This window comes from Dendrobates tinctorius, unplaced genomic scaffold (genome assembly GCF_039654945.1).
Source record: "Dendrobates tinctorius isolate UK_male_01 unplaced genomic scaffold, ASM3965494v1 ptg000145l, whole genome shotgun sequence".
Lineage (NCBI taxonomy): Eukaryota > Metazoa > Chordata > Amphibia > Anura > Dendrobatidae > Dendrobates > Dendrobates tinctorius.
In genome coordinates, this window is record NW_027361812.1 from 13,538,350 (window position 1) to 13,560,574 (window position 22,225).

Below are 22,225 nucleotides of genomic sequence, written 5' to 3' on the forward strand. Positions count from 1 at the left end.
GTGTCAGCCTCCTAACGACAGCAGCATACACCCATGGTAACCTGTGTCCCCCAATGAAGGCTCCAAGAAAGAGATTTTACAGTAAGTACCAAAAATCCCCCTTTATTTATAGCACAATTCCATGGTGCTGTACATGAGAAGGGGGTTACATACAAAGTTATATATATCATTAACAGTAAACAAGTTTACAATAAGACTGGTGCAGAGGGGAGAGGACACTGTCCTTGCGGACTTACATTACAAATATCTTGTAACTGATGTTTGAGGCGCTCTTTGCTCTTCCTTTGCCTGGCGGGAAGTGCTGGGCTGTGGTTTGTTGGTGTTGCTGTGATCTTTTTCAATCACAGCTTTGTAAACTTCTGGGTGGCAGCGTTGTAAATGTCTTTTTAGATTGGAAGCTCTTGAAGGAGCATTTTTATCACTGCATGAGTATGTGCTAATTTTGGCATCACAGCATTTTTCATCTGGGTCACTTATACACTGACACAAAATGGGTTTTTTTTTCTTGAGTCACTGAAATTCTCAAATACAGCTGACTTCATAAGATGCTTCTTAGGCACTTTGTAATTATGTAAATTCACTCTGAAAATTTACTCTTGTAAAAATAAGGGTACCGTTACACTTAGTGATGCACCAGCGATCCCGACAACGATATGGATCGGTGGTGCATCGCTAAGTGGTCGCTAGTGAGCTGCCAAACAGGCAGATCTCACCAGTGACATAGCAGCGGTCGGGGGTCGCTACTTACTTGTCAGACGTGGTGATCCTGACGTCCTCCCGCCCGCGTCCACGCATCGCTGCCACAGGAAGTCCAGCAGGAAGCGCCCGACGAGGAATGGTCCAGGACGTTCTCGCGCGATCAGCGATAATCTGCGGGGGAGCTGGTCGGAGGTAAGTATCACATGTAGCGATATCGCTGCTACGTCACAAAACCAGTGACGTTACAGCGATATTGCTAGCGATATCGCGATGTGTAACGGGCCCTTAAAGGGTTGTCCAGGCTTTTCACATAATCTAAGTACATATCTGGGCTGCAGAATTATGAAAATAAGTCATTTACTTTCTGTCAATAGTTTGCACGGTTTTCTAGATATTCTGAACAGAACGTCCAAGGAGGGGTGTGTGATGGCATTGAAATAAGAACTAGTCGTAACCTCCTACTCTACTCCAAACATGCCCTCCCCGTCCACATGAAGCAGCCCTCATCACACAGTAACAAATTCTTCCCCTCCAGCAGCCTCACTGCAGAGAGCTGCTCCTCCCCCAGACACACACTGAACAGTTATCTATGGAAAGTGAAAGTAGTGTGGAGTGAAAATCGCCTTGTATTCTGGGCCACTCCATGATTACAATACATAACTCATTATCAGTAATTCCTTCCATCACTGTCCCAGGCTGCTGGCAGTAGTGAGAACAGACTGTGTGATGGCCAGTGATGGGGGTCTGCAGCTTCTAATCTGCACAGGGGATGGCAGTCACTGATGTAATCTGTTCTGTGACAAAGCCTCTGCTGTGTGAATGAGACAGCTCTGTGTCACTGATGTCTTCACACAGCAGCAGATTTGGTGCAGTGTATGTGTGAGCACTGTGTCTCTAATGACCCAAATACTGATGGGAGCAGCCTGTCCCAGAATACAGGACGATTCTTCATGTGGACGGGGAGGGGCTGTAGCTATGGACGGTGGGGTTGTTGCTGTAGAGGGCATGTTTGGAGTAGAGTAGGAGGTTACGACTAGTTCTCATTTCAATGCCATAACACACACACCCCCCCCCCCCTTTGGACATTCTGTTCAGAATATCTAGAAAACCGTGCAAACTATTGACAGAAAGTAAATTACTTATTGTCATAATTCTGCAGCCCAGATTTGTACTGAGATTATGTGAAAAGCCCGGACAACCCCTTTAAGGAATATTGTAATTCTTGCAAGAATAGGGGAAAAACTGTATAATTTGGGATAGACATAAAACAATCTTTGCATAAATCAATAGGACAGATGATTAGTATAAAGCTTGTAAAATGTTAGTTTTACTCTGAACTTTCAGTGTAAAAGGCTTGTCTCACTAAATGCTCCACGTCCTATTTCTTTACAGTCTGAGGAGGGAGGATGTTTGTGCTGAATCATGTTCCATAACACACGCAAAAATATATATGTCCTCATCGATTCTGTTACTGTATTTCTGAATGAGATGTTAGAAAACAGTTTTTCCCCTTATAGTCTATGTATAGTGTATATGTCATCAGCACAGCTAATTTCTCCAAACATGAGCTAAGAGGAAAAACAAACTAAAACATCAAGCATACAGAGACAACATACAGTCATATGTTAAAGTTTGGGCACCCCTATTAATGTTAACCTTTTTTCTTTATAACAGTTTTGGTTTTTGCAACAGCTATTTCAGTTTCATATATCTAATAACTGATGGACTCAGTTATATTTCTGGATTCAAATGAGGTTTATTGTACTAACAGAAAATGTGCAATCTGCATTTAAACAAAATTGGACCAGTGCAAAAGTATGGGCACCCGTATCATTTTCTTGATTTGAACACTCCTAACTACTTTTTACTGACTTCCTGAAGCTCTAAATTGGTTTTGTAACCTCATTGAGCTTTGAACTTCATAGCCAGGTGTATCAAATCATGAGAAAAGGTATTTAAGGTGGCCACTTGGAAGTAGTTCTCCTATTTGATTCTCCTATGAAGAGTGGCATCATGGGCTCCTCAAAACAACTCTCAAATGATCAGAAAACAAAGATTATTCAACATAGCTTTTCAGGGGAAGGATACAAAAAGTTGTCTCAGAGATTTAACCAGTCAGTTTCCACTGTGAGGCACATAGTAAGGAAATGGAAGAACACAGGTACAGTTCTTGTTAAGCCCAGAAGTGGCAGGCCAAGAAAAATATCAGAAAGGCAAAGAAGAAGAATGGTGAGAACAGTCAAGGACAATCCACAGACCAGCTCCAAAGACCTGCAGCATCATCTTGCTGCAGATGGTGTCACTGTGCATCGGTCAACAATACAGCGCACTTTGCACAAGGAGAAGCTGTATGGGAGAGTGATGCGAAAGAAGCCATTTCTGCAAGCACGCCACAAACAGAGTCGCCTGAGGTATGCAAAAGCACATTTGGACAAGCCAGTTACATTTTGGAAGAAGGTCCTGTGGACTGATGAAACAAAGATTGAGTTGTTTGGTCATACAAAAAGGCGTTATGCATGGAGGCTAAAAAACACAGCATTCCAAGAAAAACACTTGCTACCCACAGTAATATTTGGTGGAGGTTCCATCATGCTTTGGGGCTGTGTGGCCAATGCCGGCACCGGGAATCTTGTTAAAGTTGAGGGTCACATGGATTCAACTCTGTATCGGCAGATTCTTGACAATAATGTGCAAGAATCAGTGACGAAGTTGAAGTTACGCAGGGGATGGATATTTCAGCAAGACAATGATCCAAAACACCGCTCCAAATCTACTCAGGCATTCATGCAGAGGAACAATTACAATGTTCTTGAATGGCCATCCCAGTCCCCAGACCTGAATATCATTGAACATCTGTGGGATGATTTGAAGCGGGCTGTCCATGCTCGGCGACCATCACACTTAACTGAACTGGAATTGTTTTGTAAACAGGAATGGTCACAAATACCTTCATCCAGGATCCAGGAACTCATTAATAGCTACAGGAAGCGACTAGAGGCTGTTATTTTTGCAAAAGGAGGATCTACAAAATATTAATGTCACTTATGTTGAGGTGCCCATACTTTTGCACCGGTCAAATTTTACTTAAATGCAGATTGCACATTTTCTGTTAGTACAATAAACCTCATTTGAATCCAGAAATATAACTGAGTCCATCAGTTATTAGATATATGAAACTGAAATAGCTGCTGCAAAAAACAAAATTGTTATAAAGAAAAAAGGTTAACATTAATAGGGGTGCCCAACCTTTAACATATGACTGTATACTGGACTATTGATTTATGCACAGTTTATTGAATAAAGTTTAGATATGCTTTAAGAAGTGCTTGCATTAATCCTGCTTTCCTGTTCACTCTAGAAGTTCTGAGATGAATGCAGAAATTCCTTTCCTGTGTGTTTATTTTTTTTCCTTTATCTGTAGAGGCGGAGCTTCACTACTTATCAACATAAACAGTAGCACAGGTTCATCTCAGCTAAAAGTCTAGACCTTAGATCAGGAATAGGACAGACCTTTATAGGACATTCCATAGCTTTCCCAAATTCTTATGGAAAAAATATTCCCCACAAACTGCATTTGAACTACTGTGTCCAATTTATTCTATATATTTAGGAGTCTGTTTATTTTTTACTGGCTCCACGTCTGATTCCACAGCCCTGGGTACCAGTATGGAAAAAAAAAAAACTTGTTTGTGTGTGAAAGTTTTTTTTAATGTTTTGGTAGTGTGGCAAACCTTAAAAGGAATCTGTTGTGACTTCACGATCATATGACCAGTCGTGTGACCATGATATCGCCACAGGTCCTGCACTATGTGGGAGTCAGAGCTGAAGAGGAGATGGACTGGTGGGTAAGTCCTCTATTGTGTTCCTTCCTAGTCACCCTGGAGCCAGAGCTGGACGGCCACTTGCAGAATACAAGAGAATTACAGTGAAAACAAACAGCTCCTACAGTATATTGAATAATAACTTATATTATGGCACCGGTATCCCAAGTACATCATAATGGAGCTGCAGATCCTATACTGGAGCTGACCTGTGTATAGAACATTATAACAGGCTGTTACACAGGGGACAGGGTCCTATTGTGGCTGTTGGAGGTGAAGTTCATCAAACTCTTTGCCATGTAGCCATAAACCGCATTACGAGCCCCCGGTAAAGGTGTGCGCTGATGGCTGAGTCTACTTGTTGGGCAGCACATTCAGAACCTTGAAAAAAATAAAATCCTGTTTTCTTTTGGGGTTTATAGAGAAAACAAATCCTGCTCATCACGCTCATATCACTGGGGCCATTTTTTTTTTTTTTTTTGCTGGGGAGTTTGAGGAGAAATCTCCTAAAGGGAGCAACAATGGCGGTTGTATACAATGTGTAAGATATTCTACAAATCCTTGCCACCCTGAAACAAGTTGATTATGATTTTCAGCCACTCTAACATTGACCAGATTAGTATTCTTCTGGAATGGGGACGTGTGTATGAAGTCATCCTGGCTGAGGAGAACTAAAGTAATAACTTTATAAATCCTTGAGCAATATATGCCACATTTTTATTGTGGCGTTTATTATGTCTGTCTGCCTTGGCGAAGTTGTAAAATACCTAGCAACTTGTGACATATGGCTGACAAACCGCGCCGTAATTAAGGAAACGCATATCTTGTTTGCCATGTTTTATATTGATGGATTTATTTTCTTGTTGATTATGTTAGACACGAGATATATATATATATATATATATATATATATATATATATATATATATAATATTTTTTTTTTTTTTTTTTTTTTTAACTGCATCTTCACTGACTCTTTACCACATTGTTTTGTCCAAAAAAATATAAATGCAGATTTTAAAATCTGTGTTTTTTTTTTTCTCTCTCCAGGCAGTGGCACATCCAAAAAGTTGGCTAAAAGGAATGCTGCCGCTAAGATGCTCCTACAGTTACAAAGGGTACCCACTGAACATCGGGAGAATGGAGAGATGGAGGCTGACGAAGATCAATTTTCTATGGTATCAGATTATCATAATTATCATCTTGTATAGCGCCACCATATCCTGCAGCTTTACAGACATTATCATCACTGTCCACATTGGGACTCACAATCTAAAGGCCCGTGTGTGTGGACAGATACGTACAGTGTATACTTACAGTGGATGAAATAAGTATTGAATATGTCACTAATTTTCTTAGCAAATATATTTCTAATGGTGTTAACAGTGATGACAGCTTCTAGACGCCTCCTGTATGGAGAAACTAGTTGCATGCATTGCTCAGGTGTGATTTTCGGCCCATTCTTCCACACAAACGCTCATCAAATCCTGACGGTCCCGTGGGCTCTTTCTATGAACTCTGAGCTTTAGTTCCTTTATACATTTTCTGTTGGATGCAGCTCGGGTAATTGGCTGGTATTTCAGCTTTCTTTCTCTGAAACCAATTGAGTTTCCTTGGCTGTATGTCTGGAATAATTGTCTTGTTAAAATATCCACCCATGTTTCATCTTAATGATAATGATGGGTGGCAGCAGGTGTGTTTTTTTTTTTTTTTTTTTTTTATTAAGAATGTCTGTGTACTTTTTATCCATTCATCCTTCCTTCAATTACATACAACAGATCCCTGTTTGGGAGAGAAGAACAGACAAATCGCGGCGCCCTAAGTGCGTAAACACAATTTTATGCTTGCAGCTTGCCTCGGGTGGATCCAAGTGAAAGAGCCAGATTCAGGCTCATACAGGATGAGTAAATCAAGAAAGGCACATCCAGCCCATGAATGGCAGCGCTTCCCCAGGACTCACATCCAAAGATGATATTTCATATTTCTTTATCGCCTTATTGGGGGACACAGATGACCATGGGTGTATGCTGCTGCTGCTAGGAGGCTGACACTATGCAAAACAATAAAAATTAGCTCCTCCCTGGCAGTATACACCCACCGACAGGCACCAAGCACCCCAGTTTGTGCTTAGTGTCTGTAGGAGGCGGACCGGGATCTCCCCAGATCCGCAGTTAATAATCCATTTTTTCTTTTAGGGTTTAGATCGAACTTTTTAATCTTTTCTCTTTTATTTTTCAGGTTTTTCCGTCGGGAAACAGGGTATAGTTATCACCCTGATTTCCTATATCATGCGGCTGAGCGAGCAGTGTGGTGTCACCCACATCGCAACTCTCAGTACCGCAGGCAGGACTTTTTCCCTATCACCTTCCGGTGATAAGGGTTGTGGACAGGTGGCTGGTCCTTGCCGAATCCCCCTCCTCACCCCTTTCTCGGGACAGGGATGAGAGGAAGACGGCGATCGCAGGAGGTTCAAGCCGTCTTCTGCAGGATGCGGGTACAGAGGACCCCTGCCCAGCGGCCTGCCGTTTCCCCGTGGGCCCCTGTGGTCATCCTCTTCAGGGACGTCAGGTAAGTGCCTGTACGTTCCCTCCGGCCCCGCATAAGCTTCCGTGAATGGGAGAAGTTGGACCTTGGTGATTACAGGTCCACAGTTATTTGAATCTCCCGCCCTCTCTGCCTGCCGCGCGCTCACACAGCCGCTTGCGTCTCACCCTCCTCCTGCACTAGTCAGGGAGACACTGGGGATCCCTCCACTCACCACAGCAGTGTCACAAGCAGCAGGGCCACTGTCAGTTCGGCACCGTTATGTCGGCGTTTCCTTCACAATGCTAGGCATGGGGCTGCGGCGTCTCCCTTTCACTTTCACTTTCCCTCAGCGTGCTCCCTCCTCCCTTCCTGAGCGCGCCCTTTTCAGCGCGCCGTTTCTAGCCCATCACAGGGCTCCTTTTCTTTTGATATGCCAGCCTCCCCCTTCAGCCATGCCCTCTTCGTCGCTGTTAGCCAGTCACGGTGCAGCCGCTAAGCTCCGCCCCCAGCCTCCAGCACAAGGATTTCCTGGATTTTCACTCCTTCCTGCGCTGCTTGGGGGACACTTCGGCGTTTTCTGCTGCTCGCCAGAATCTCGGTAGGCTCTGCTCTGAGGCAAAGATTAGCTCTCCTCGGTAGTTCTTCCCTAATTCCTGCGGCCATTCAGTGCAGTTTACTTATGCCCAATCCTTCAGGGGATCTCTGCTTCAGGCCCACCGCTACCTATTACGCCTGTGCGCGCTGTAAAAAGAAGTGGGCATCGGGTCGGTATTCCCCATTCTGCCCCCCCTGCAGTCCTTCAAATATGTCGGCATCTCAGGAGCGCACAGAGTCCCGGGCTGAGGACACTCTCCCTTCCCCCCTCCCCCCGGAGTGGGCCGTTGTAATGTCTCAGTCTGTATCTGACTTGACAAAAGTATCACAGTCACTGGGCCAGGTCTTAGAACGATTACCTCAGCTATCTGCAGCCACCTGTACCCCGACCGCCTCTCAGGGTGAGTCGTCTGCACCTGACCGCGACCTTCAGAGAGACAGACAGGGCAGGAGTTCTAGGAAGCGGGCTCTGTCTACTTCGTCCTCTAGCTCGCAGGGCCCTTCTGCTTCTCCCAGGTTTCCTTCTCCTTCCTCGGATGACAACCTTCAGTCAGGCGATGACTCTCAATCGGAAGCTAGTTCAGAAGGGAACAGCGTTTCTAAAACACGGGACATGGTCGATAGTCTTATTTCAGCTATCTTCCAAACACTAAAAATTAAGCAGGATAAGACTCCCCTCAGGAATGCTCTGTTCTCCTTAAACGCGCAAGACCTCCATCTCGAATCTTTCCCAATCACAATGATTTCGATACTACCTTATCCAAACACTGGGAGCGCCCTGAGCAACGTTTCTCAGGCCGCAAGTACTTAGACGTACTGTACCCCTTTGACGCAGACCTGCTCACAAAGTGGTCCAAGGCTCCCGAGGTGGATCCTCCAGTTTCCCGGATAGCCTCAAAAACGGTGCTTTCTCTGCCAGATGGGGCATCGCTTAAAGATCCTACTGAGAGGCAGATTGAATCTCTGGCCAAGTCTATCTTTGAGGCATCCGGCGCCTCTCTCTGCCCTATTTTCGCATCCGCCTGGGTGGCGAAAGTCATTTCCGCTTGGGCAAAAATTCTTCGCAGGAGCATCTTGGCGTCAGCTCCTCAAGACGAGTTGGCGGATCTTGCAGATCAGGTTAACCATGCGGGAAAATACCTTTTGGCCGCCTCCTTGGACGCTGCCGGCTGCGTAGCAAGGGCTAACAGCAACATAGTAGCTGTACGCCGAGTCCTCTGGCTAAAGTCATGGAATGCGGATACTACTTCAAAAAAGTCGCTTACCAATCTGCCATTCCATGGCTCTAGACTCTTTGGAGCCAAGCTGGATCAGATAATTTCCGATGCCACTGGTGGTAAAAGCACTTCGCTTCCCCAGTCTTGACCGAAACGTTTTTTCAACAGAAAGGGTTTTCGACCATTCAGGCCCTTTCGTCCCTTCTCTGCCACGGAGAGATCTGCTCAACAAGATCGGCCGCCCTCCACCAGGGAGCGGGATCAGAGGAAACCTTCCTACAAACCCGCTCCTCGCTGGAGATCTAGAGGACAATACTCCAGATCTTCAGGCGCCAATTCCGGCAGATTTTCTTCTAAGTGACGGGACACCCCCACCTGGAATTTCTTCCAGGGTGGGAGGCAGACTTTCCTTTTTCGTGGATGCTTGGCTGTCCGTTGTCGATGACGCTTGGGTCAGAGAAATCGTCGCATCCGGATACAAGATCGAATTTGCTTCCCCTCCGAACAGACGTTTTTTCCGGTCTCGGCCTCCGCGACAGCGGTCCCAGACTCTGGGTTTTCTGCAGGCCATTTCCTCCCTTCTTTCCGCCGGAGTCATTGTTCCCGTTCCCTCAAACGAACGGTTTTCCGGGTTCTACTCCAATCTCTTTGTAGTCCCGAAGACAGATGGCTCCCTTCGTCCAATTCTAGACCTCAAATTGCTCAATCGCCACGTGAAGATTCTTCATTTCAAAATGGAGTCTCTTCGGTCGGTGATTGCTTCCATGGAACCCGGAGAATTCCTCTGCTCGGTGGACATTCGGGATGCCTATCTACACATTCCGGTTTGTGCGCAACATCAGAAGTATCTTCGATTTGCGATTCAGGGAGACCACTTTCAGTTCACGGCTCTTCCTTTCGGCCTAGCTTCAGCGCCCCGTGTTTTCACGAAGGTGATGGCAACCGTCATGGCCATCCTTCGCTCCAGAGGGATCCTCATCATCCCTTATCTGGACGATCTTTTGATCAAGGGTTCGTCTCGCCAGGACTGTCTCCAGAGTCTTCAGATAACCCTGGACACTCTCGGCCGCCTCGGTTGGCTAGTCAACAAGGAGAAGTCCATTCTGACCCCCACCCAGCGTCTGACCTTTCTGGGCATGGAATTCGACACGAATCTAGCCCGTGTTTTTCTTCCAGGGGAAAAATTTGCGACTCTTTCCAAGGGCATCAGAACTCTCAAGACGCCTACTCCCATTACCATTCGGTCCTGCATGGAGGTCCTGGGGAAGATGGTGGCTTCCATGGAAGCAGTACCCTTTGCGCAGTTTCATCTTCGCCCCCTCCAGCTGTCTCTGCTTTCAGCCTGGGACAAGAGCACGATGTCCTTGGACCATCCTATTCTGCTCCCTCTCAGAGTGAGGCAATCTCTCACTTGGCGGCTACGGCCAGCGTCGGTTCTCCAAGGGAGGTCCTTCCTTCCGCCTCAGTGGCAAGTCATCACCACCGATGCGAGCCTTCTAGGATGGGGAGCCGTGTTCCATCAGAAAGCGGCCCAAGGACGCTGGAATCCAGAGGAGTCTCTCCTCCCAATCAATCTTCTGGAGATCAGAGCAATCTTCCTGGCCCTACTTCACTGGCAGCCTCTCCTCTCCGGCAAGCCGGTCCGTATTCAGTCGGACAACGCCACGGCCGTGGCGTACATAAACCATCAGGGGGGCACGCGCAGCAAGCAAGTAATGTCAGAAGTGGCCAAGATATTCCGCTGGGCAGAACGTTACGTTCCGGCAATCTCCGCCGTCCATATTCCAGGGGTGGAAAATTGGGCAGCCGACTTTCTGAGTCGCCAGGGCCTAGCGTCCGGCGAATGGTCCCTGCACCCCACAGTCTTCAATCAGATATGCCACCGTTGGGGCACCCCGGATGTCGACCTCATGGCATCTCGGATGAACCACAAGGTGCCGCAGTTCATAGCCAGGTCTAGGGACCCTCTAGCCGTCGCATGCGACGCGCTGGTGACTCCGTGGTCCCAGTTTCAACTTCCCTATCTGTTCCCGCCTCTGGCCTTGATCCCACGAGTGGTCAAAAAGATAAAATCGGAAGGCGTACCAGTGATTCTAGTCGCTCCAGATTGGCCAAGACGGCCTTGGTACGCGGAACTGGTCAACATGCTCGCGGACGTCCCCTGGAGGCTTCCAGACCGTCCAGACCTTCTCTCGCAAGGCCCCCTTTACCACGAGAATTCTCAGTCTCTGAGTTTGACGGCCGTTGAGACCGCAATCCTGAAGGAATCAGGTCTGTCCAGTCAGGTTATTCAAACTATGATCAGAGCCAGGAAACCAGCCTCTTCCCGCATTTACCATAGGTACTGGAAGGCTTTTTTTCCGTTGGTGCGATGATAAAAAAGTCTTCCCAATGTCCTTTTCTATCCCATCTATCCTTGGGTTTCTTCAGTCTGGTTTAGAAGCGGGTCTGTCCCTCAGTACGCTCAAGGGCCAGGTTTCCGCTCTCTCTATCCTCTTCCAAAGAGAGAGAGAGCTTCTCTACCACAGGTCAAAACCTTTCTCCAAGGGGTCTCCCATGTGGCTCCTCCTCATCATTCGCCAATAGACCCGTGGGATCTCAACCTCGTTCTTGGCGCTCTCCAGAAGGCGCCGTTCGAGCCTCTCCAGGACATTCCTTTGTCCCTTCTCTCGTGGAAGGTCACCTTTTTGATCGCCATTACATCCATCAGAAGAGTTTCTGAATTGGCGGCCTTGTCATGTCGTTCCCCTTACCTGATTCTCCATCAGGACAAAGCCGTCCTCAGGCCCGTTCCTTCTTTTCTTCCAAAGGTGGTTTCTTCTTTCCATATCAATGAGGATATCGTTCTTCCTTCTTTTTGTCCGGCTCCCTCTCATCCGCTTGAGAAGTCTCTCCACAAACTGGACGTAGTTAGAGCCCTGCGTGTCTATCTCGCCAGGACATCTTACTTTCATCTGTCCGATTCCTTGCTGGTCATCTCTGAAGGTCGCCAGAAGGGCCTTCCGGCTTCCAAATCCACGATCGCTCGCTGGATTCGTTCTACCATTCTGGAAGCGTATCGTCTTCAGGAAAAACGACCCCCTCCGGGAGTAAGAGCTCATTCCACCCGGGCTGTGGCGGCTTCGTGGGCTGTTCGTCACCAGGCTTCGGCCATGCAAATTTGCAAGGCCGCAACCTGGTCGTCTTTGCACACCTTTACGAGGTTCTACAGGGTTCATACCCAGGCCTCGTCTGATGCTGTTGTTGGTAGGAAGGTTCTGCAGGCGGCAGTGGCTCACCGGCCGACCTAAGCCTTTCCGTTACTTTCGTTCCTTATTGCTGTTCCCACCCTTGGGACTGCTTAGGAACGTCCCATGGTCATCTGTGTCCCCCAATAAGGCGATAAAGAAAGATGGATTTTTGGTTCTTACCGTAAAATCTCTTTCTTGGAGCCTTCATTGGGGGACACAGCACCCTCCCTGTTTAAGTTGTAACGTGTTGGGTCTTAGAGTCCCTTGTTGGGTTGGTACATACGTTTAGAGTTTTCTCTTTGCTTCTCCTACTGCTTTTTCACCAACTGATGTGCTTGGTGCCTGTCGGTGGGTGTATACTGCCGGGGAGGAGCTAATTTTTATTGTTTTGCATAGTGTCAGCCTCCTAGCAGCAGCAGCAGCAGCATACACCCATGGTCATCTGTGTCCCCCAATGAAGGCTCCAAGAAAGAGATTTTACGGTAAGAACCAAAAATCCATCTTTTTTTTTATTTGATAAGTTCAAATAGAGATACAACGCGTCTCGGATACAGTGTATATCCTTCATCAGGTATAAAAACACAGTACAAATCCTAATAGTATAAAATTTAGTTACACATATATATAGTAGCAAACCTTTTATCCCAGTCTCCGAAACTTGATTTACGGTGTGGACCAAGTTCAGGAACACACCCACTGATTGATCCAGCATTGACAACATAGATGCAAGAAGAAAAAAATAATCAAAACAGGAAAAAAAACCATTCAAACTCTCTATGATGTCATTCAATCCATTTGGATATAATGTTATGACTATATATCCAAAACGTTTCTTTCCGGTTTAAAAGAGCATTCCCATTTGCAACACCAAAGGGAATCTGCTCCACCATAGTTACTTTTATGTTAAAAATTTTATGTTTAATTAGCTGATGCCTTGAGAGACTAGGTATTAAAAAGCCGTTTTTTGCTCTTTCTGTGACCACGATGGGGACTCTGGTCGCGCCAAGTTTCGCAAACTTGTTCATGGGGCGATTTGAGTTCTCATCACTCTCTAAGCCTGTTTTCAATGACAAAATAAGGCTTTATAAGCGCTTCATAGATGATCTGATTATTATATGGAAGGGGACAGAGATGGAAGCGGCACAATTAATAAAGGAGCTCAATAACAACGGGGGATAACCTTTACATCACAAATTAATAAAGAAAAAATGGTGTTTCTGGATCTAGAGATCAGCCATAGTGGGGAAAAAAATTATTACGAAAACCCACTTTAAAAAAGTGGATACAAATGGCTTTTTAGATTTCAACAGTGCACATTGGAAGGTTAATATACCCCACTGCCAATTTTTTTGTATAAGAAATAATTGTACGAGAGAATCTGATTATGCAGCTCAGTCTAAAATTCTAAAAAGAAAATTTAAGGAAAAAAGATACCCCAAAAATTTGATAAATAGTGCATATAGGGATAACAAAGACACAGGAGGAATGTTTAAAAGGAAAAAATAGGAAGGGGGATAATTTGACTATTGGTAAAGAAAAAAGTGATGATCGCTGAAATTGAATTTTGTGACCACATTCAATAGAGGAAATAGTCATAAGAACTGTGCTTTCAAAATATTGGTATATCTTGAAGCATGACCCTGTTTTGGGAAAACATCTCCCTGATAAACCGGGGATTACATATAGAAGGGGGAAAACTTTGAAATATTTGGTGGCCCCAGTAAACTAAAAAACAGTTGGATTCAAAAGGAAAAAAACATTAAAAAAAGTACGGATCAAATTTTATGTGGTGTTTTTCAAGGAACCGGAGTTTATAACTGCACCTCTAAAAAATGTTGTACCTGTGGGATCGTAGATCACGGGGCTAAAACTATCAAATGTAATGGTACTGGTGAGGTCTTTGAGATTTCACAAAGACTCACCTGTAGCAGTGATTATGTTGTATATGTCATCACATGCAGTTGCGGTTTGCAATATGTGGGACGCACTGTGCAGACACTGCCGTCCCGCATTAATGGTCACAGAAATAGAGCAAAAAATGGCTTTTTAAAACAGTCTCTCAAGGCATCTGCTAATTAAACATAACAAAATTTTTAACTTAACTGGTGTTGCAAATAGGAATGCTCTTTTAAGCCGGAAAGAAACATTTTGGATATATCGTCTGGGAGCATTATTTCCAAATGGATTGAATGATAAGAGTTTGAACGTGCTTTTTTTTTTTTTTTTTTCTGGGCTTTTCTTCCTGAGTTTTTTTTTTTTTTTTCCTTGCATCTATGTTGTCAAGGTTGGATCAATCAGTGGGTTTGTTCCTGAACTTGGTCCACACCCTAAATCAAGTGTTTGAGACTGGGATAAAAGGTTTGCTAAAATATGTGTAATTGAATTTTATACTATTAGGATTTGTACTGTGTTTTTATGATACCTGATGAAGGATATATACTGTATCCAGAACGCGTTGTATCTCTATTTGAACTTATCAAATAAAAAAATATGAAATATCTTTGGATGTGAGTCCTGAGAAGCGCTGCCATTCATGGGCTGGTTGTGCTTTTCTTGATTTCCTTCAATTATATGACGTCTGCCAGTGCCGTATGCTAGAAAACAGCTTCACACCATGTTGTTCCTACCTCCAGACTTTACTGTTGGTATAGTGTTTTTAGGGTGATATGCAGTTCCTTTAGGCCTCCAAACATGGTGTGTTTTATGGCATCCAAAGAGCTCAATTTTGGTCTCATCTGACCAGACTATATTCTCTCAGTATTTCAGACTTGTCTAAATGTTTTTAAGCCAACATTAAATGCGCTTAAACATGATTTTTGTTCAGCAATGGAATCTTGCATGGTGGGTTGCTTTGCTTCCCCCAGCACTAGACATCTAGGGCAAGATGCATTTAATAAAGCACCAGGAATGCCAAGGGGGGAACGTAATATGAGGAAAGCTGTCCTATTAGCAGGTCCGATGATGCCTCAGTCATCCCAAACATACCTCAAAGTCCTCCAACTTTGGTTTCAGAAGAAGTCCTGGAGGATTCTGGAGTGGATATTAGTTGCCTGTCTTGCATTCCATAGAAAAAAAATTGGTGGGGTTTGAAGGGTGTTTTTTTTTTTTGTTTTTTTTTATATACTACTAAAGTTTATTGCATTTTCTAAAAAAATATTCAGGATTGAGAGTCCTCAGTGGTTGATACCTTTTAATGGCTAACTGAAAAGATGGTAACACATTGCAAGCTTTTGAGACTACTCAGGTCTCTTCATCAGGCTAGACTAATACACAATCTGAAGTCACATATTTATGCACAACACAGCCTAGAAAAAATGCAATAGATAAGACAAGTGACGTGAAGCAGAATTATCAATATGGGAGAGGGAGAAACATAAATAATGAATTTTCTAGATATCTTACAAGTCTTTTTCATTTTCTATGTGCCCTGGTGGCGTTTGTACAACTTTTTTTTTTTTTTTTTTTTCCTTTGCCGTGTTATATATTGGTGTATGGCACAGGACTCTAAACAGATTTTTTTGCAGTGCTGATTTAGTTTTGCATTACAAGTTAAAATCATCCCCCACTTTTGCCTCATTGAAAATATAATAAAAAAATACACATTTCATATTGCTGCGTTTGTAAAAGTCCGAGCTCTCAAGATATAAAGTAAATTAATCCGATCCGTAAACACTTTATTGAGAAAAAAACCTCAAAGCTAGAACTACGTTTTTTTTGCCCGCTGCTACATTGTATTAAGAGGAGATTTAAACAGTTTATCTACTGTATATACTCTACAGTAGTATAGGCAGAGTTTGCATTGTCCCCTCATCCCTGTCCTGCTCCGTGTGGCTCCCCCTGTTGTATGCATGGCTCACAACCCCCCCAGTGTGACTCACAACAACCCCCCCCAGCATGGCTCACAACCCCCCCAGTGTGACTCACAACAACCCCCCCCAGCATGGCTCACAACCCCCCCAGTGTGACTCACAACAACCCCCCCAGCATGGCTCACAACCCCCCCAGTGTGACTCACAACAACCCCCCCCAGCATGGCTCACAACCCTTGTTTATGAACTGCTGTTTGCAATAAGTCAAATTTAGCTAAAAAAAAATTTTTAGTCTTTGATGGACGTCTTCTGAAAAATGTCCAGTTTGAATAGGTTCTCTGAACAGGGGAACTTTCAGTGCAGATTTGCCTTTCCACTTTAATTTTTCTAACTGACTCATCAGAAATCATCACTCGCTTTGTTTTTTAATTTTTTTTATGTGAGAATACCGGAGGGGGACGGATTGATGGAACCCGGGGCAGAGGATTAGCCTGTACTTGGGACTCTCTGCGGAACTCTGCTGGAGAAAAGATCCTTCACCTGAGAAGTCACCCACTTACCATCCTGAGTTCTGGCTTCTGTACCCTCCTGCAAGACCTGTCTGACGAGCAAAGCTTTCAGATCAGCTATCTAGACATTGGTAAGATGAGGATTTCTACTGCTAGAGATCAGATTTTTTACGTAAACCTTTGACAGAAACTAAAAAAAAAAAAAAAAAAAATCATATGAATTCAGAAAAGGATTCTCGTAAATGGATAAGTTTTTCTTATCTTCACTTGTACTATTGTTCCATAAAACAAAAGGGTTTAAAGATGCGGTTGTATCATCAGGTAGTAATGTAGGAATAGTCACAGTAGTCCGCACTGTGAGGCGGCTGAGAAAGGAAAAGTACAGTGTTTGTTTGTTTTTTTGTTTGTTTTTTTAAATGATGAAAGCTGATCTGATCGAGCCTAACAATTGTAAGCTTGTCATTGCAGTCGTTGTGCCCCATTTCCTAAGAAACCAGCACCCCCCCACCCCACAAACCCAAATCCCTGAGGTGGTGGAGGGTCCGGACCTTTTCGATCTCTTACAGCCACATAAACCATATTAAGGGGTGCAGGATGGGTGCACAATCCCTGCCGCTTGCATATGCGAGTTGCAGGTATCTGTATACATGATGGCACCAGCCACACTGTTCCTGACGCTGAAGTGAGCGGAGCCAACTTACCCCTTGATCATCATTACTGATGTTCTTGCATATAATATAGCAGAGTGATCTATTTCAAGTGTTTATTTCTGTTAATGTTGATGATTATGGCTTACAGCCAATGAAAAGCCAAAAGTAATTATCTCAATAAATTACTTTATAACGCCAGCTTGAAAAATGATTTTAAAATCCGAAATGTTGGTCTACTGAAATGTATGTTCAGTAAATGCACTCAATATATGGTCGGGCTCCTTTGGCATCAATTACTGCATCAATGGGACGTGGCATGGAGGTGATCAGCCTGTGGCACTGCTGAGGTGTTATGGAAGCCCAGGTTGCTTTAATGGCAGCCTTCAGCTCTTCTGCATTGTTGGGTCTGGTGTCTCGGGTGGACAGGTGGCAAGTCCTGCTGAAGAATGAAATTTGCATCTCCAAAAAGCTTGTCGGCAAAGGATAGCTTGAAGTGCAAGAAAATTTCCTAGTAGAAGGCGGTGCTGACTTTGGTCTTGATAAAACACAGTGGACCTACACCAGGTGATGACATGTCTCCCCAAACTTCACTGATTGTGAAAACTTCACACTAGACCTCAAGCAGCTTGGATTGTGGCCTCTCCACTCTTCCTTCAGACTCTGGGACCTGGATTTCCAAATGAAATGCAAAATTTACTTTCATCTGAAAACACCTTGGACCACTGAGCAAACAGTCCAGTTCTTTTCTCCTTGGCCCAGGTAAGACACTTCTGGCGTTGTCTGTTGGTCATGAGTGGCTTGACACAAGGAATGCAACACTTGTAGCCCATGTTCTGGATACGTCTGTGTGTGGTGGCTCTTCAAGCAATGACTCCAGCAGCAGTCCACTCCTTATGAATCTCAACCAAATTTTTGAATAGCCTTTTCTTAACAATTCTTTCAAGGCTGCGGTTATCCCGGTTGCTTGTGCACCTTTTTCTACCACACTTTTTCCTTTCACTCAACTTTCCATTAGTATGCTTGGATACAGCACTCTGTGTCAGCCAGCTTCTTTAGCAATGACCTTTTGTGGCTTACCCTCCTTGTGGAGTGTGTCAATGACTGCCTACTGGATATCTGTCAAGTCAGCAGTCTTCCCCATGATTGTGGAGCCTACTGAAAAAGACTAAGGGACCTTTTTAAACGCTTAGGAAGCCTTTGCAGGTGTTTTTTGTTAATTATTCTAATTTACTGAGATAATGACTTTTGGGTTTTCATTGGCTGTAAGCCATAATCATCAATATAAACAGAAACAGACACTTAAAATGGATCACTCTGTAATGACTCTATATAATGAGTTTCACTTTTTTTTTTATTGAAGAACTGAAATAAATTAACTTTTTGATATTCTAATTTAGTGAGAAGCACTTGTAGTGTTGAAAGCACAAGGCATTGATGTGTTGGATACTGGGTGTGTACATGGGCTTAACCTCAGTTTCTAATTTATTTATTTTTTTCCTGTTTTTCATTCATCTTATAACCATTGTTTCCCAGATGAATGCAGTTTGAGTGGTCTCTACCAATGTCTTGTGGAGCTTTCAACACAGCCTACGACTGTATGCCACGGTTCTGCCGCCACGAGAGAAGCTGCCCGGGGAAACGCTGCACGCAACGCTCTGCAGTATCTGAAAATTATGGCTGGCAGTAAGTGAATGTGATGAAGAGAGAAGACAAGACAGCTTACGTTTTATCAGTTACTTCAGTCACTCAAGGACTCGACACCAAAGAGCCTAAACTTAGTGTGCACCGTAAAGCCCATGGTCCTGGTAACCTGTGCTGCTACTATAGAAACCTACTGCAAACTCATGATCAGAAGTTACTGAGGTTGAGCTTGTGGTAGATTTTGTTTCCTGGGATCCATGTTTTTCACCTGAGTGGTTAGCCGTCAGCTTTCCTCATGAGATCCCTCAGCTAATGTTGGGTGGAAATGCTGAACCCCCGATTAATCGTTCTTGGAGGGGAGTATGTTGAGTGTTCTCACCCCATACTCTTGATCAGGTTGCATGGGTTTCTATTTATTTTGCGTTTTTTATTTTGAGGAGTGTTCGTCATAAAGGGGACAAGGTCTCTTTTGTGAGCCGGTGCTTCTGTGGCACTGTGTCTTTGTAATTTACCTCAAGGATCGGCAGCGTGGATGGAAGAAGAAAAAGGACGTGAGATCTACGACCGTGAGCATGAAAGAAATGAAATTCAACCAGAAACATTCGCCCCTCTTGGACACTTGAAAAGCTTTTATATAATTTTAACCATGTGCATCTGATGACGGCTGCGTGCGTCCTCTCTGGCAGATTATTTACTGTACAGGATTGTGTTGAAACAGTCCTCATGGAAATAACTATGAATTGTTCTTATTTAGTTTTTTATGAATTGAGGTAAAAAAAAAAAAAAAAAGCAAAATTGTAATTTGCTGGTGTAAATATAAATCCATATGTGGAAGCGATGCGTCTCTTGCATTACTACAGAGCTTTAGCAATGGCATGTGAACCAGTTCCTTTATATACAGACTCCAAACATTTGTTCCAGGATGACAGAGTTGACTCTAGACAGAGTTGTACCTCATAAGTTTAAAAAAAAAAAAATCCTACCCCCTTCCCTCTGGACCCTAAACGGAGTTTTCACAGGTGAAGCATTGGTGTATGATCGCTGCTGACATCCCTATCGGTACTAGTGGGGCTCAGTTCCTTCGTTTACTGGACAAACGGAGGGGGATTTAACCAGAGTGTTGTGCTAGATTTTTTTTTAATACACTTTATGATCTTCTTATTCATAACCAGAATTGTGTAATTAGCAGTTAGTAATGCCTCCTTGGGTTTTTCCATTTTTGAGTTTGTTTTTTTTTCTCCCTTTCTTCCCAGAGCCATAATTTTATTTTTCTGTCACTATGGCAGCGGCATTTAACATGAGATTGACAGCGGCATTTAACATGTTAACAACTGTGACTATTAGGAGCAGATGTCAGCTGTTCAAATGAGCTGACGTGCCAGATAAGTTGCAGGCTCCGTGCTGGAGCCAACCTTAGACATAACTGTCTAAGGTGGTAAAGGGGTTAAATCGTAACCGTCGATTTCATCTTTATTTCATAAATCAATAGTGCATATTAAGATATTACAATGTTTCTTATTTTATCAGAGAAATCTGCTTTTTTTTTTCTCCCCCAGAATTGATCAGTTATCAGAATTCTCAGTTCTGAGGTCAAATCTGTGTTCAGTGATGACAGACTTCACCATTACTGAGAGAGGAGATGACAGTTACTATGGATATGTCTATGTAGACAAGAGGGAGGAGCTAGAGGCAGAGCTCCTCCCATCTACATAGGAGATGGCAGTTACTATGGATATGATTCTAAGGAGATGAGAGGAGCTGTGCCTCTAGCTTCTCTCTCCTCCTGTCTACAAAGACTTGTAAGCATAGCAACTGCCATCTACTATCACAGTAATGGGGAAGTCTGTCTTCACTGAGTACATATTTTACCTATTACTAACTGCCTGCCTGTTCTTCCCAACGACTATCTGTCACGGTTCAGAGCTGCCACAGACTGCTGCTAGCGCTGATTCTCCTTTTTTCTACAATGTTATGTAAATAGCGCAACGCCTTCCCACCCTCGTCCACGCCTTCCCACCCTCGTCCACGCCTTCCCACCCTCGTCCACGCCTTCCCACCCTCGTCCACGCCTTCCCACCCTCGTCCACGCCTTCCCACCCTCGTCCACGCCTTCCCACCCTCGTCCACGCCTTCCCACCCTCGTCCACGCCTTCCCACCCTCGTCCACGCCTTCCCACCCTCGTCCACGCCTTCCCACCCTCGTCCACGCCTTCCCACCCTCGTCCACGCCTTCCCACCCTCGTCCACGCCTGTCCACCTGCTAGTCTGCTCCCTGCTGCCTCTTGACATGAGGTCAAAGGAAACAAGAGAACTGCTGCCTGAGCCGAGAGAGATCTCCAAAAGGCAGAATAATCAGCGCTTTGGCAACAACTTGCCTATAACTTAACTCAATAGGGGAAGATAAAAATAAAAAAATAAAAAAATTCTGGGATAACACCTGTTAAGGGATCCTGTCACCTTGGAAAATGCTCTTACTTGCTGAAAGTTTGGCTGCTGGGAGCTGCCAGCTTTCAGTCATGGGGCGTGCCTGGAGCGGGTATAGTCACTGCTCACTATACTGTGAGCAACAGCTGTAGCTGCACGCCGGCACTTTATTTTCACTGATGGCTCACTGTGCTCCGCATCGGTGCCCAGAGCTGTGAATACAGCGCAGAGGCATGCTTGCAGCCGTTGCTCACAGTATAGTGAGCAGTGACTATACCCGCTCTGTGCACACACCGGCAGCTCCACAGAAAGATGTTATTCACACACAGCATGTTACATTTTCCATTGGGATTTGTGCACAGAGGGCGTGATACACAGGAAATGGATACTGAGCTCTGAACTAGCAGCTGCACAAGCAGATTTAGGAAATAGAAGCTATCAAACGCAGTGTATGTTCAGACAAATCTAACACACGGCTTTCTGCCCCAAATGTGTAGTTAGAATTTAAGACAGTTGAGGCCCCAGCTTTTCCATTTGTATTGAATCCTTGAAGAAGCCATGTTGCCACGGGTGAAAGCTGATTATTGCATCTTTTTTTCTGCTTTTTTTGTTTGCAAAAAGGCTGGGATTCTGCACTTAAATGCTATTGTGGTTTTACATACCGTACTTTTTTTTTTTTTTTTTTCTAGGCTCCCCATACGTATATAGGGGAAAATGCACAGCTCACCAGCAACTTTTAAATGCTTGTCCTGGGCATGCGTGCTTGTATAATCACATGTACTTGAATATTTAGGGCTCATTTAGATGTCAGTCTTCCACATACTGGTTCTGCCTGTGTCTTTCAAGGTTTCATCTAGGTGCCTGTTCATCACGGTGTATCTTTGTGACCTTAATGGCTGCAGATCAATGCAAGTCTATAGGTCTGTGAAAAAAAATTGGACACAGTGTTGTTTTTTTTTTTTTTCATGGACTGCTTGATAAAAGAACCCCGAGAAACCTTTTCATTTTTTTTTTTTTTCTCATGAAATAAAAACTTATTAAAAAACTGACGAAACGCTAATGAAAATCGGATTCAAAACAGTGATGAAATGCTGTTTTGATTTTT

At 44.3% G+C, this 22,225-nt stretch overlaps 1 protein-coding gene across 1 annotated transcript in view; it reads left to right on the forward strand.

Annotated features, from left to right (window-relative positions):
• The window catches only part of TARBP2 (TARBP2 subunit of RISC loading complex), a 44,854-nt gene extending 25,324 nt beyond the window's left edge, over positions 1 to 19,530 (forward strand). The window contains exons 7-9 of the mRNA XM_073546228.1: positions 5,571 to 5,698; positions 16,341 to 16,536; positions 18,589 to 19,530. Of these exons, the coding sequence (XP_073402329.1) occupies positions 5,571 to 5,698; positions 16,341 to 16,536; positions 18,589 to 18,746 (482 nt within the window). The 3' untranslated portion in view covers positions 18,747 to 19,530. The remainder of the gene's footprint in view (positions 1 to 5,570; positions 5,699 to 16,340; positions 16,537 to 18,588) is intronic.
• The last annotated feature ends 2,695 nt before the right edge of the window (positions 19,531 to 22,225 follow it).